Source organism: Procambarus clarkii, chromosome 82 (assembly GCF_040958095.1).
Source record: "Procambarus clarkii isolate CNS0578487 chromosome 82, FALCON_Pclarkii_2.0, whole genome shotgun sequence".
NCBI classification, from domain to species: Eukaryota; Metazoa; Arthropoda; class Malacostraca; order Decapoda; family Cambaridae; genus Procambarus; species Procambarus clarkii.
Genome location: NC_091231.1, coordinates 14620295 through 14636910, shown reverse-complemented (window position 1 = coordinate 14636910; position 16616 = coordinate 14620295). Strand labels below are relative to the sequence as shown.

The 16616-nt window shown below is 45.0% G+C and overlaps 1 protein-coding gene across 1 annotated transcript in view; it reads right to left on the bottom strand.

The window, feature by feature from the left end:
• Positions 1-4847: 4847 nt before the first annotated feature.
• Positions 4848-16616, bottom strand: part of LOC123764429 (uncharacterized) — an 89590-nt gene continuing 77821 nt past the window's right edge. The window contains exons 3-4 of the mRNA XM_045752282.2: positions 10978-11310; positions 4848-6923 (exon numbers count right to left, since the gene is read on the bottom strand). Of these exons, the coding sequence (XP_045608238.1) occupies positions 5737-6923; positions 10978-11310 (1520 nt within the window). The 3' untranslated portion in view covers positions 4848-5736. The remainder of the gene's footprint in view (positions 6924-10977; positions 11311-16616) is intronic.

Genomic DNA, 16616 nt, shown 5'->3' with positions numbered 1-16616 from the left:
AGGCAACAGGTGGTGGAGGTGTTGTGGACGCACAACTGGGTTACTGGAACTGAGGCAACAGGTGGTGGGGGTGTTGTGGACGCATAACTGGGTCACTGGAACTGAGGCAACAGGTGGTGGGGTACTGTGGACGTATAACTGGCGCACGCAGGCTCCGGCAACATGTTAAGGGATAGAGTAGCCTGTGATCGCATCATAACCTCTCACCTTCACCTGCTAGTGGGTCGCCTTCAACATCTCCAGCTCTGCAAGAACCCTAATAACCTACAAGTCCCACGGTTTACGGCATAAGATTACGCAGTAATAATTTTATAGAGCCGAAACACTACATCGGGAGATGTAATATATTTGTAGCAAACGATGGCAATCCCTTAACTTCCCTCCATTATATCTCGTCCTCTACTATTCATGTGAGCTTCCGATCCCCTTTCATATTCCGTTTACTTGCCTGGTTGTTCGTGCAGGGGCAGAGCTCTAGCTTCTGGGCTTGTCTCTCAACCTTCGGTCTACTATAGTGAAGAGGCTTTATCTTATTGGCTTCTGAAACCATAGCTCAATTATTTATCGTGAGGTTTCATAGCCTCTCTACCTTATATATTATCTAATGTTACTTAGTTCCCGTCTTTCCCGTTTCAATCGATCTGTCCGTCTACACACAGAGTACTTTGTATTTTGTGATGAAGGCCCGTCTCGTTATAAGCTCTTCCAGTGTCGATTGGAAGAGCTTAGAAGATGAGATTGATCATCATCATCTTCCAGGAGATGATTTCGCTTAATTTATCCTCGAGCTCATTTAAGTCAGCTCTGAAACAAGTCTGATAGCAAACGTCTGGACTCTCGATTATCTTGTGTGCTTGGTGAGGTAAGTGTCCACGCTAGTGCAGAACACTGCACCTCTGGCAGTCTGACAAGAGCCATGATGCACTTGAGCCTATAGAGCGAGGGCCTCCTTACGTTCTAATTAATGGCTGCAGGGCGTGTGTCGGAATGTTTAAGAGAGACCGTGGTGTACACACCTGTGCTTGACCTAGTCAAGTCCTAGTACCTCGAACTGGTGCTTAAAAGGACAGCCATTAAGCACATAAGAATAAAGGAAACTACAAAAGGCCTAATTGACCCATACGAGGCAGCTCTATCCCAAGGTATGTGATCTGGGACACTTTTCTGAACAAGAAAGCCATCTCACCAATCACCGTGTTGCTGCTATACGCTACAGCCTATCACTACACTGCAGCGAGTGCACGTACTGGACTACCAATGTAAAGAGCATCATGACCTGCCTACATTTGTCTATGGTAGTTGGGTGTAGGCATACATGCCGCCTGGCCCTATTTCCTACTGTATGCGTTCTCCAGTCCTCCTAACCTATCCATCTAACTTAACCTACCTATTTACCGAACTGTTTTAGAAGACTATTGATTATGTATATATATATATATATATATATATATATATATATATATATATATATATATATATATATATATATATATATATATATATATATATATATATATATATATATATATATATATAATATAATCCACATCCTAATTAATATGATCAGTTGCCAACATATCAAATGGATTTCGACAAGTGTGATATATACTGAGCATTAATACATGTCGAGGACGACATGAGAGACCATATCGAGGACGGGTTGTGGTCGCCCTGACCCTCAACCCTTACCCTAACCCAAATATATATTTTGTATTCAGAGATGTTTAAGAGAGGTAGACAAATTTATTATTAAACATGAACGAATAAAATCCTATCGTGCACAAAAATGGTAATTTCGATTAGTCATATTTATCAAAGCAAAGACCTGATATGAGGATCTAGCCTGATCATAGCCATATCTGAGCTTTCCTCATCATAGCCATATCTGAAGAGCTAGCCTCATCATAGCCATATCTGAGGAGCTAGCCTCATCATAGCCATATCTGAGGAGTTAACCTCATCATAGCCATATCTGAGGAGTTAGTCTCATCATAGCCATATCTGAGGAGCTAACCTCATCATAGCTATATTTGACAAACTAGTCTCATAGCTATATATATGAAACTAGTCTCATCATAGCTACATCTGAGGAGCTGGCCTCATCATAGCCTATATCATGCGCTATTCTCTGCCGTTCTAAAATCTTGTAAAAATACATCATGAAACATTCAACATAGAGGGATGGGTAATATGTACAACTTCTGACACACCAACAACTTTCACGTCCAAAAACCAATACATTCAGATGCGTTCGTTATTCTTTGAAGTATCTTACTAATAGTGTTTGTGTTTTCACATAATCTCACATAGAGTTATGTTATGTGACATATTGCTTAGGAACCGTGGCCTTAATTACCATTTTAGTTAATCAAGCGTTTCATATTCCTGATCAGTTATGCTGAAATCTTTGCTCTCTTATGACTTGAAGCCTCAAAAATAGACGGGAATCTCAAGTATGAAGACACAAAATATTAATATTTAAATTTAAATTATATGTATATTTGTTAAATGGTGAGTGTTTTCCACTGGTTATTTTCAGATTCTGTGACGACACTGACAACCGCCTTAAGTGTCCTGTACTAATGCTAGGCCTGACTGCCCACACCCCAAACACGCAACAGCTAACAGAAGCCCTATAATCTTCCAATCTTGGACCCATGTAACCATTTTTTGCCAAAAATCACGAATGAGATATATATAAAAAGTACAACTTGGGAAATACTGAAATGTTGACAAAATCTTCTTAGACGCATGTTTTATTGAAGTAAACCCCAGTCCGTCCTCATAAAATAATAGCACTTATACCGTGTATTTGGTCAAACTCACCGATGTATACTGTTGGACCTCTAAAAGGTTTACGTTTTGTATTGTTGAATTAGCCCAATGGCATTTTAGAAAATCGGAAATGTAACTAAAGAACCTAACCCTAACCGGTCCAAGCAATCTTAGGTCTATAACACGTTATCTTAGGCCTAATATATGCTCTACTAGGCCTGGGAATGTTTAATTTTAGTTTTTAGCTCTTTCTAAAACTATAAAATTAATTGTATTAAACGTGAACGTGTTTGTGTCCAACACTACATATTGGTATGTTCTACCAAATAGTTGTTTTAAGTACTATCATTTTAGGAGTCTGGGTTCCATAGCGTGTCATCCCTGCGAAGCGTCAAGATATTTACTGTAGGCTGCGGCGTTTGGTTGTATCTGATGTCCACACACGTGGACATTACTGTGATTGTCTGCCGGTACTGTGGGGCGCCGTAGCGTGTGGAGCAGTGTTGAGTATGGTCCCTCATTCAATATCACAACAGCTTCAGGATTGAAGCAAAAGCTAACGCGAACCCGCCTTGTCGAGTCTGGGTTACCCTACCACAGTAGGCAGAGATGACATTTATACAGCCGTTCTTACAAGTATCGTGTATAAGTCCGCCATACAGTTTTGTCTTCCGTCAGTTACTTCAGCGTTAGAGTTCAGCATACACTGAAATTGTTAACGTCTTCCAACCGTCAGTACACAAAAGCCTGGTTTAACAATACAATGCAACATTGTTAGTGCTTTGGGAAGTTCTGAATAAAGTTAGCAACCAAAATCAACTGATCTTTTATCACACAAGGAACAAATTGTCCTTCATGTTTCGTAATTTAAGGCAGTGCAATGTGATATGTCTCATATCCTGCTAAAATATAATGATGTTCCTACTGATGTCCTCATAATGATGGTAAGTTTATAATATGTCTCCTTCCCTTTCGCTCTCTTTCTTTCTTCCTTTTCTCTTCTTTTCTCTTCTCTTCTCTTCTCTTCTCTTCTCTTCTCTTCTCTTCTCTTCTCTTCTCTTCTCTTCTCTTCTCTTCTCTTCTCTTTCTCTCTCTCTCTTTCTCTCTCTCTCTTTCTCTCTCTCTCTTTCTCTCTCTCTCTTTCTCTCTCTCTCTTTCTCTCTCTCTTTCTCTCTCTCTCTTTCTCTCTCTCTTTCTCTCTCTCTTTCTCTCTCTCTTTCTCTCTCTCTTTCTCTCTCTCTTTCTCTCTCTCTCTCTCTCTCTCTCTCTCTCTCTCTCTCTCTCTCTCTCTCTCTCTCTCTCTCTCTCTCTCTCTCTCTCTCTCTCTCTCTCTCTCTCTCTCTCTCTCTCTCTCTCTCTCTTTCTCTCTCTCTCTCTCTCTCTCTCTCTCTCTCTCTCTCTCCCCCCCCCCAGAAATACTTAGGAAACGCAGCCTTCCGTACAACCGCAACTCTAATATTACAAACCTTTAACAAAGGTGCTTCAAATTTCAATTAACAGTTTTCAGTGGCAGCCATTGTGCGGAGTGCTTGGGGTGAGAGGAGAGCAGTTTACTACCGACACTTGTTATGAAGACAACATCATTCATTAATAACGACTTCACTGGCTTATAATTCAGTGTTGTTGGTGTATATGTTGAGTTAATAACTAATATTAGCAGTAACACTATAATAATACAAAAAGAGTTATAATATTAATGAGAAAGAAGTAATGATATGAGACCAAAACTTACAGTAAAGTATCGGTTCTGAAATAAACACTATACAGTATTATTAAACATGAGCCAAAGTTCTTGACAAATATACATCAAAATATATATTTTCGATTTCAAACGCATGAATATTGTTATTAATGATCACCAGATAATGCCTGTGTCACAACATCTGTCTCTTAGTTTCTAAAAATTTACTTGTCCAAACTTTACTGTGTAATACGCGTGCTCCTTGATAACTATTTGGCATCTTTAATAACGTAGAGACCATATTTCTCAGTCTGAAATGTGAGAGCTTAAACTGGCGAGGCTACTCCTCACTGCTGAATGTCATGTCATTATGGATAGTAACGTCCAGTCACCTTGTATATCATGTTATAATATTATTACATTGCGTGTGTGGTGTAAAATACATAAATGCATTATCCCTGATTCTATATTGTTTACATTATTGTCCTGAATTTAGTACAAAGAACTAAATAGCGCACCATGGCTATTTGTGTATCTCATAATATACAGAGGACACGTGTATAGTATCAACAAAGTGGTGGGTTTGGAAGCCTTCAAGAACACACGACCGCCCAGGTAAAGGACCAAATGTTGGAGATCTTTCAATGAATAGAAAACCTCATTAATACAGTTTTTGGCCTTATTAAGGATTATAAAAGCTTTCTATAATTTGCAATACCTTATTCAGTATTCCTAGAGAATGTATTGTCTTGCGTTAAGATGTTATAACGTGGCCTTGCATGTCTTTACACATTCATTATATTTGGAATGGGCTCCATATAATGTGTTGACCCCGAGGCCTGCATTACGACGCCCGCTCTCTCTAGTACTCCCATGTAAACACTTGCCAAAATAGAGCTGCCCAAGACGTTCTCTATTTTCCAAAGAGAGGTATGTATAGTCTTGGGGACCAGTTAACTTTTACTCGCACACATTATATATACTCTCTATTATATGAGAGAGAAAGAGAGAGAGTTGTCGAGTGAGTCTCACTTTCTATTTTGCTCTGATGAAGGCGAATTGAGCCGAAATGGCGTTCAGCATTCTCTAATTCTTCACATGTGGTTTTTCCGCATACTTGGAGAGGTGTGTTTGTGATCATTGTTGCGCACATATATATATGTATTTACGCTTTAATAATGTGTGTATTTACGCTTTAATAAATTAAGTAGGGATGCCTTCACACCTCAAGGCATTGTGCTTGACCTCATCTGGGAACTATCAATGATCAAGAAGCTGGCCTAAACATCGAAGTGTTCCCGTGTAACGTTCTCTTCGTTGGACTCTCCGTTTTCTATCTTTGGTTGACGGAGGAACTGATGACGCCGTGCCGTCTCGCTTCGTGTATTCTGCAGTCTCCGTGCTTCAGCTGCTGCACTCCGACTTGATCCACTGCGCACAGATCCATGCCTGCCGGAGGACTGGGAGTAGTGGCGTTGCTGTGAACGCTTGACGGCAGCTGTAGCAGTGTCAATGGTCTCACTGCGACGAACGCGGCGTGAAGCTCGGGGCCGTCGAGGCTCGCGGAAAGAACCGCCACTGGTGGCACGACTGGATATTCCAGTTACGTCTCGAGACTCCCAGCTTTCCTGTGATATTTCTAACAAGTTGAGCGCCAGGTGATCAGACGTGGAGGTCTGTTTGTCCACCTTAATGCAGGACAGACCTGAAGGACCAGCGACTTCAAGGTCTCGCTCGAGCAGTGGGCTGGAGGCCGAGGGTTCGTCGAAGTCTGTACGCGTGTTACTGGGTGAGCGGCTCTGATCACGGACGGCCAGAGTTACTGAGCATTGCGGCAGGTGAAGGTCCATGGCCAGAGACGCTTCACTGCCAGCATGGTGCACTCCCGTGGCTGAGGCACCCAACTCTAAGTCTTCATCACCGCGCTCACCGATGAAAGCGGAGTAGACAGTGTTGTAGACGTCCCGCACGGCCGGGTTGTCAACGGACATGGCCTGGCGAGGGAGACTGTTGGGGGTGAGGCGCCCGCGTGGGCTTTGTGGTGGGTTGGTGGGCCGCGCCGCCACCTTCAACACCCGAGGCGGCTCGTTCACTCTCCGCTCCCCCTGCTGGAAGGGACGTACGAGGGACGGCGCAGACGGACACTTAACCAGTTGAGGGCGCGAGCCGCGGGAGTCGTAGTACTCGGCGGCTGAGTCCAAGCTGGTCTGTAGGTTCTTGGAGAACTGTATGAAAGCAAAGGTCATCGCACGACGAGAAAGTTCGCGGCCATTCTGCTGCCGCATCAGCTCTGACCCGTAGAGTCCCAGCGTTTCCCACTTGGTCTGACACGACGAGTGTCGCACGCTGGCGTCCTCGTCGTTGCCCTTCCGCTCCGGAAACGTCTTGCGGAACCTGGCTGGCACGATCTTTGCCGCACTGTCGCGGGCTTCAAAGGTCATCACACAGGCAGCCACAATGACGAACCCTGCAAGTACAAGACATGCTTAGACCAGGCTCTTCACAGCACACTCGTGAGGCTGTTGACTCACATTAATGAGTCCACAGCCTCCTAGTCTCTGCAACCTGCTTGTGAATGGTAAAGTTTATACTTGGTTAAACAAATTTGCTGTTTACATCAAAACCAAAGCTTCGGCTCTTTGGTCCCACCAAAGAGCCGAAGCTCAACCCCTACAACCCCAACTAGGCGAGAACGTATAGAGAAGCAGTGAGGAGAGTCACAGGCAGTGAGAAGAGCCACAAGCAGCGAGGAGAGCCACAGGCAGCGAGGAGAGCCACAGGCAGCGAGGAGAGCCACAAGCAGCGAGGAGAGCCACAAGCAGCGAGGAGAGCCACAAGCAGCAAGGAGAGCCACAAGCAGCAAGGAGAGCCACAAGCAGCGAGGAGAGCCACAGGCAGCGAGGATGAGCCACACACAGACAGGTGCAGAGAGCCAGGCTCCTACGGGCCGCCGCCAACACCCTCCTCACAAGTTTACTAATTAACGCAGAGATAATATGCTGAGTGGATAATGTATGAGAGTGTGTGTGTATCCTGTTTGTTGCTTCAGCAGGAAGTGGAGAACACGAAAGACAGAGAGAGAGAGAGAGAGAGAGAGAGAGAGAGAGAGAGAGAGAGAGAGAGAGAGAGAGAGAGAGAGAGAGAGAGAGAGAGAGAGAGAGAGAGAGAGAGAGAGAGAGAGAGAGAGAGAGAGAGAGAGAGAGACAGAGACAGAGAAACACAAACACAGAGAGACAGAGACGAATATAAGGAGGTGGAGAAGAATAAGAGAGAGAAAAACGAGTACATAGAAAACGAACAAGACAACAGGTAAAGTATGTAACATCATTTTCTATTTAAGAATGTCCTTTTAGTAGTTCTGAAGGAATATGTTATTGAATTATTTATGTATCTGTGTCTGCTGTACTCCAGCGCCTCACCCCCCCCCCCCTGACACCAAGTTGCTCCTGGATTCAATACTGAAGACGGACACAGGAGAAAGAGGAATCAATTTCCGTCTAAAATGATGAAATTATAACTATTCCCTAGTTCCAAAAATATCAACAAACAATATGAAAAAGTTGTGAGAAACATAAGTTAACCCTTGTTACTGTGTGCTCCCCAGCGGCCACTTCTTTATTGACTTTACTACACCACCATATTTGACTTTACTCTCGTACGGTTTAGCGAATCTTTTTACTATTTAAATGCTCAGAAAAGTTGGGCACAAAAGTTTTCTTATTAAAGTAGTAGTTTCATTATTCTCAGTAACTTCTCTCATTTCCTGGAGTCGTTCCGTGGTTGCTGGTGAGGTGGTGAGGTGTCTCACCGTCCCGGAGCACCTCAGGCACTCACGCTTCCTCATTCCTTACTACGTTGAGTTTACATTTTTCACTCATTAAATATTCACAAGGAAACGACACCAATCTTCACCACATCTCTTAAATATTTCAGCCAAGAGCGTCGCCATGGCTCCAGCACCGCCCAGCACAACCTGACAATACAACACAACATTTGCGATGTCACAATATTAATTGACAACTACTACACGTTTCCAGCGACAATCGTCCACAGGTTTAAAGGATACGCCACATTCGACAATTAACATCTACCAGTGACATACAAGACAACACAGCTGACAAATGTACTCTTGTTATGCTAGCTACCACAGTCCACTATATCACAACTCAGCCTTTTTCGTGTCATACCCAGCATGATGGACTGCCAGGGAACGTTTTATTTATGTTAAGATGAATAAACTTATGGAATGAGGTTGATATTAGGCTGTGTCTGCATTTTCGTGAATTATTTTGGTAAAACAAGATGGCGCCTGGTCTAACTCAATCGTCATATCTGTCGACAATGCTTTACAGGCCACGTGGCCAAGTATAACAATTGGAAAAAGACTTTGAAGATCAGCATCCCTGAGCAGCCCGTCCTCCTAAGATTTCCCAACGTCAAGAAACCGTCGTACTAAAGTGCCCTTATCCTAACGTACCAGAGGACCCAAAACAGAAAACGGGACAGTATGTCAATTTCGTGAGCTGCTGCCATTTTCTAGTACGACAATTTTTGGCCTTAGGTAGAGTATACGTCAAAATGCGACGTTCTATTTGGAGGGCGGATTGTACTGAAACTGTTCGTGATTCATTCTGAGGTCACTGAGGAGTGACCTCAGTGCAGTGAAGGTCAACGACCTCACAGTGCCATCACTGGTGGCCCTGGCGGAGTGGCCTCAGGGCCGTGCTGAGCCCAGTAGTAATGGGGCGGTAAAACTGATGGACGATGTGGTTCATGGGGCACTATACTGCCGTCCCGGGCGTCGACACCTCGCGCCCCATCAACCCAAATACAAAACCGATACACTTAATTATGCTAATTTCAGCACATGGCGAATATTTACTACTCTTTTCATTGCCTTGATTTGATAATGTAATAACGAAATAACTAAATTTAATACAAATATATAAAGATTGTTAAAGATTTATTTTTTGTTGAAACGGCGCATAATACCAACAGCAGTATGGAGGTGAGAGTTATGTTAAGACTACCGATGAAGGAAAATTTGGCTAGATGATGCCATTTGCTTACTGTCCGGAGAGTGACGTAGTGTTTCTTCACATCCCAGAAGCTCACATTAGCTATTTTCCGTAACTCTGGCACTCGTTTGTATAGTAGTTGAGAAGCATTGTCGGGAGGTAGCAGAGTGCCTCTACTTCCTGCTTCAGGATCTGTGCTGAGAGTTCACTTGGTCCGTGAGCACCTGCTTTGTGTAACGCCTCCAGGGGTCACCACACCTTCGTCTCCGTCATCTTTATTTCACTCAGGCTCTATTTGAGGCCCTCGCGGCTGAGGCCCCTTAGGCTCTGTGTGTGTGTGCTCATATAGTTGTGCTTGCGGGGGTTAAGCTCTGGTTCTTTGGTCCCGCCTCTCAACTGTCAATCAATTGGTGTACAGGTTCCTGAGCCTCTGGGCTCTATCATATCTCTATTTGAAACTGTGTATGGAGTCAGCCTCCACTACATCACTGCCTAGTGCAGTCCATCTGTTAACCACTCTGACATTAAAAAAGCTTTTTCTAACGTCCCTGTGGCTCATTTGGGTACTCAGTTTCCTCCTGTGTCCCCTTGTTCGCGTCCCATCCGTGTTAAACAGTTTATTTTTATATACCCTGTCAATTCCTCTGATAATTTTGTAGGTAGGGATCATGTCTCCCCTATCTCTTCTATCTTCCAGTGTTGCGAGGTTCATTTCCAGTAATCTTTCCTCATAGGTCATTCCTCTTAGCTCAGGGACTAGCATAGTGGCATACCTCTGAACCTTTTCTTACTTCGTTTTGTGTTTGGATGTGGACTTCTCGCTGGAGCCGCATATTCCGGTATTGGTCTGACGTATGAGGTATAAAAGGTTCCGAATGATTCCTTACACAAGTTTCTGAAGGCAGTTCTTATGTTGGCCAACCTAGCGTATGCCGCTGATGATATCCTTTTGATGTGGGTATCTGGGGACACGTTCGGTGTAATGTCAACCCCCAGATCTTTCTCTCTATTTGACTCTTGCAGAATTTCACCTCCCAGATGGTACCTGGTGTTCAGCCTCCTGCTCCCCTCGCCTAGTTTCATTACTTTACACTCTCCTGAGTTAAACTTTAGTAGCCATTTTCTAGCCTCCAGTTTGTCCAGGTCGTGCTGTAGTCTCTGTCTATCTTCATTATGTGGTGATTCTTCTCAACATTTTTGCATCATCAGTAAACATTGAGAGGAATGAGTCTATACTCTCTGAAAGATCATTTACATATATCAGAAACAGGATGGGTCCAAGTACAGAGCCCTGTGGGACTCTGCTGGTGACATAATCTGCTGGTGTGACATAATTTAGCTGGTGGTATTTGTGTGTGTACTCACCTAGTTGTGCTTGCAAGGGTTGAGCTTCGGCTCTTTGGTCCCGCCTCTCAACTGTCAGTCAACTGATGTGTGTGTATGTGTGTGTGAAACCCTCTAAGAAACTCAGATCTGTACAAGTCAACACAGTCGTCCACTGACCTCCGAAGCCCATGACGATGGGTCCCACATAGGAGAGCTTGTTGAGGCCAAAACCTCCATCAGGAGGGAAGACCTTGCCCATGGAGGGCCTGCTGGTGGTGTCGTTGTTGAAGAGGGTGTTGTTGCTGGTGATGATGGTGGTGGTGGTGTTGTTGGTGCTGGTGTCGGAGGAGGAGGAGTCCCGGTGGCCGTGTGCCGGCGTAGGTCGCTGCCTGCCGGGGACGTGCGGAGGCAGCGGCAGGGTGTACGACGACATGTTCACCACCATCGCTGAGCTGCTGCCGCTGCCGTTCCACGACTGCCGCCTCAGCTCCTCCTCCTCGGCGTAGTAACCTGTCGACACAAAAATGTTCAGTTCGCGCACTTCACTCACAATTTACGCGGGTTTAACCCCCGGACAAACTTTTTAAATTCATGTGCAAGGCAGTTGTTGACGTGTAGCGGTCCAGAGAGAATATTTAAATAGAATTGTGGTGAGAGCGACACAAAGGTGTTCCTGGGGGCCCCTGGTCCCTAAACACAGGTGTTCCTGGGGTCCCTGGTCCCTAAACACATGTGTTCCTGTGATTATCGTTTCCAGCCGGGCAGAGCCATGAATTTTGTTAGGCTTAATAAGCTCCCCATAGGCCTAACCAGCACCCCCCCCCCAAGAATATAACCCACAACAGTTGCCTTACTCCCGGGTACCTATTTAACGCAACAGAAACATCAAGGGAAGGGGGATCGAACCCGGGATGTTGTGGTTGTGAACTGACCATAAGCTTGACCTTGTATCGAACATGTCCTGTGAGGGGGGGAGGGGGGGTGAGCACATCCCCCACTCTCCCCCCCCCCCCCCGCCCCACACCCAGTACAATGTCCAGCCTCTTATATCATTAGAGGCTGAACACTGAGAGCAGCAGCAGCCACAGCCGCCACAGCCACCGCCGCAGCAGCCGGAGTGTAAACCAAAACAAGGCACCAGACGAAGAAACTGTAACGGTTGTGTTAAGTCATTAGGAAGCAGGCGGCGCTCTCCCGCCCTTTCCAAGGATTCAATGGAGCGCTGTAAATTTTGGGTGTTGGGGCGTGCACTGGCTGGCCAAACCATAGAGCCTCTATATCGGGAGCAACCCACAGAGCTGAAGTATCGGCAGAGGGCTTCACTGACCCCAAATAAGGGCCTGGCTGACGTCATCTGGACGCCATTTTGAATTTCCGAGTGTACCGCTCCAGGAGCGGGTACTTCTTGCATGTGAGGCTTTACACCCTTTTCAAGAACTCTTGGGGTTAGTTATATGACATTTTAAATAACTATTTAAACTAAAAATTCAGTCATGTCGGTAGACAACTTCTCAGAGCATGTCCATCCATCCAGCGGTCGACCCCAAAGACGCATTCATCAATTTTAACATGCTGTTCATTCAAAACGGGAATTTTCTTAAACGTAATTTAATATTATAATATATTAAAATATTGTGCATATACAGTAATATGTTATGTTAGGTTAGGTGTTTAGGTTCTGTTGGCGATTATTTGTATTTGTAGTACGTGAGTGTTCGGGCCACTAAACACAGTGTTCGGGCCACTGAACACAGTGTTCGGGCCACTAAACACAATGTTCGGGCCACTGAACACAGTGTTCGGGCCACTAAACACAATGTTCGGGCCACTAAACACAGTGTTCGGGCCACTAAACAGTGTTCGGGCCACTAAACAGTGTTCGGGCCACTAAACACAGTGTTCGTGCCACTAAACACAGTGTTCGGGCCACTAAACACAGTGTTCGGGCCACTAAACACAGTGTTCGGGCCACTAAACAGTGTTCGGGCCACTAAACAGTGTTCGGGCCGTAAACACAGTGTTCGGGTCACTAAACACAGTGTTCGGGTCACTAAACACAGTGTTCGGGCCACTAAACACAATGTTCGGGCCACTAAACACAATGTTCGGGCCACTAAACACAGTGTTCGGGCCACTAAACACAGTGTTCGGGCCACTAAACAGTGTTCGGGCCACTAAACACAGTGTTCGGGCCACTAAACACAGTGTTCGTGCCACTAAACACAGTGTTCGGGCCACTAAACACAGTGTTCGGGCCACTAAACACAGTGTTCGGGCCACTAAACAGTGTTCGGGCCGTAAACACAGTGTTCGGGTCACTAAACACAGTGTTCGGGTCACTAAACACAGTGTTCGGGTCACTAAACACAGTGTTCGGGCCACTAAACACTGTTCGGGCCACTAAACAGTGTTCGGGCCACTAAACACTGTTCGGGCCACTAAACAGTGTTCGGGCCACTAAACACAGTGTTCGGGCCACTAAACGGTTTCACTCATGCTGATCACCTTACAGTCACTTTAAATCTCCAGTTTTGTCGCCTGCCTTCCCTAAGCCTACCTTCCCCCTCCTGGCCAAATTCTGTGATGGGCCGAGGTCCCCGGGGGACGGTGTTGAGGGTGAGGGAGGAGACCACCAACACCTCAAGACGTTAGTGAAGATTTACTCGACACCATCTTGTTAGCAGCTTCCCCCCCTCCCTTCCACGGCTCTAGTCCCAGCCTGAGTGCGGCTCCTCAGGGCGGAGCGCTGCTTCAAGTAATGGATATCTTTGTATTTGTCGTCACCAGAACTCCCTGCATCAGTCATTAAGCTGGAGTATATCAATACATACCTATAAGTGTTTTACTAGGGGAGACAACATGGGTGTATCAGTGTTGCCAGGGTAGTACATATGTGTGCTATACTAGGCCGAGGAATATGTAAGTTTGGGTTTTAGCTTCATTTATTTTAGTCACGCGGCCTCCACACTGCCGGCCGAGTGCGGCCTCCACACCGCCGGCCGAGCGTAGCGACTATCAACTCCTCATTAAGGTAATCACGACCGAGCTTTATATCCTCATAAATCTCTAAGAAAATAGAATTTGCTGAGCAGGAAGAGAGAAGTTTGTTGCGTGTTAGTTTATGGTAATGGTGTTGTGGACGGGTGTGTGTGTGTGTGGTGGACGGGTGAGTGTGTGTGTGTGACTGGTGGACGGGTGTGTGTGTGTGTGGTGGACGGGTGTGTGAGTGTGTGTGAGTGGTGGACGGGTGTGTGTGTGTGTGGTGGACGGGTGTGTGAGTGTGTGTGAGTGGTGGACGGGTGTGTGTGTGTGTGGTGGACGGGTGTGTGTGTGTGTGTGTGTGGTGGACGGGTGTGTGTGTGTGACTGGTGGACGGGTGCGTGAATAAGATCCTCCATTAACACCCAACTCGTCATAACACTGCCAGACGTCGGTCGTGGCGGCGACGAAGAGGGAAGCTGTCCTTCACTCTCTAAACGGTCTGATTTGCACTTAAATTCCCGAAGCGAGGAGAAGCCGGAACTGCTGTAATGGAGGCGGCGGCAGTGGTGTGGATGCTGAGACTAGTCTTCAGCCCTAGGTACCCGCTACCCGCTCACTCTCCCGTCCTGGGGGGTACCCGTTATACCCGCCCACACACACTCCCGTCCTGCGGGTAACTGCTATACTCCAGTTACCCGCTCAAAAAAAAAAAAGCCCTACTGACCCAGGTCATGTAACCTTCCCTGACACATCTGGCCGCCCCAGGGAACACCAACGTCGACACATCTTGCCGCCCCAGAGAACACCAACGTCGACACATATGGCCGCCCCAGAGAACACCAACGTCGACACATATGGGCGCCCCAGGGAACACCAGTGTCGACACATCTGGCCGCCCCAGGGAACACCAGCGTCGACACATCTGGCTGCCCCAGGGAACACCAGCGTCGATACATCTGGCCGCCCCAGGGAACACCAACGTCGACACAACTGGCCGTCCCAGGGAACACCAACGTCGACACATCTGGCTGCCTCAGGGAACACCAGCGTCGACACATCTGGCCGCCCCAGGGAACACCAGCGTCGACACATCTGGCTGCCCCAGGGAACACCAGCGTCGACACATCTGGCCGCCCCAGGGAACACCAACATCAACACATCTGGCTGCCTCAGGGAACACCAGTGTCGACACATCTGGCCGCCCCAGAGAACACCAGCGTCGACACATTTGCTCCACCCATAAATCTTTTTCATAGTTGTGTTGGTGCGATTTGTTTCCGTCGCTTTAATTCTCCGGGAGGCCCCGGTTATCACGGCTCCAGTGTTGCCAGATTGGGCTACAAATAGCGAATTGGGCTATTTTTGAGAGCCCCGCGCTCCCAAATTTTTAATTTCGCTACTTGCTACTTTTTGGGCTAATTTAAAAGCAAAATGTGCTAATTTAGGCTATTAATGTTAAGAATGTACGATTGCGAGTTACATGAAAGTAACTAAGCTATAAATATTTGTAATTAATAATAATTGTAAATATTAATTAATACTAAATAATATTATTTAATAAATTAGTCCCAATTCAATGCAGAGTTTTCTTCCAAGCACAGAAACTTGTAAATATAAATACAAGATAATAGATAGATCGATAAATAAATAGACAACTTTCAAATATTGCAACAAGTAATGGCGAGAGGAAAAAACAAGACAGTATACATTACATTTGAAATTAATAATGGATGAATGGTAATAAATTGGTGTATGTTTGTATGTATACCAGACAAAGTCCATTTAATGGCAGAATTTAGCCATTTTGTGTATAACTTTTATATCTCCTATTATTAATTATAACAGTAATAGAAAAAGTCATAGTTTGTATATACAAGAGATGAAACAGAGAGCCATGAGCTAGAGCGATGTGCTGAGTCCATAAGGAGGCCGATCTTCCAGAAATACCTTCCTGTGATTGGCTGTTGCGAGGAATACCAACACTCTTTTATGAATAAAATTTAAACTAAGAAATAGGTCCTTGTGCACAACAACAAGGTTGTTGTGAAAAAGAACAACAATTTCTGTTTTGCACCTGACAGAAATCACCATCTAACTGAATAATTTACTCGAATAAGAGGGCAGAGCAGTGTATCATTATTTGTGTCAAGGCAACCCCCAATAATGACGTCACAAGTTAGGTAGCCAGCCCATTTTTATATATCTGCTATATCCTGCAATATTTAATTATCATTATATTAATACTTTTAAATACTTAACATTTCACATTTTAGGTAGATTAAAGTTGAAGCAGAATGTCATAAGCAAGGATGGTGTGCTGAATAAATATGATTTATTAAGTGGATGGAGCCTTTTAGCTGATCCCTTCCTGTGATTGGCTGTTGTGTGAATGTCAACAAAGAATATCTGCCAATGATATGCCATTTATTATGCACCCCATACCATTTGTGGGCGGAGCTTGGAACCTCCTACCCGAGCACAACAACCCATCTTATGGGTTGCTGTTTGGCTATTTATAGTGCGTTGGAAAAAAACGAGATGGCGTTAGTTGTATTTTGCAGGGTAATTTGTTATAAGTGTAATTTGATGTCAACAGATGGCGTAAGCTGTATCTTATGGCTACTATTAACCAGCCAGTTGATAGTGTTCTCTTCTGCCGACAGATGGCATCAGCTGTGTTATTATTATTATTTTAATAATATTATTACATTAATAATAATGTATTATTATTACTTTAAACACTGATCTATACGTCTGGTAGCTTATAATAAGGTTTTATACCATGTTGGTATTAGGTAGCTAGAATTCTGCAATTACCTTTTTTTATCTACTGT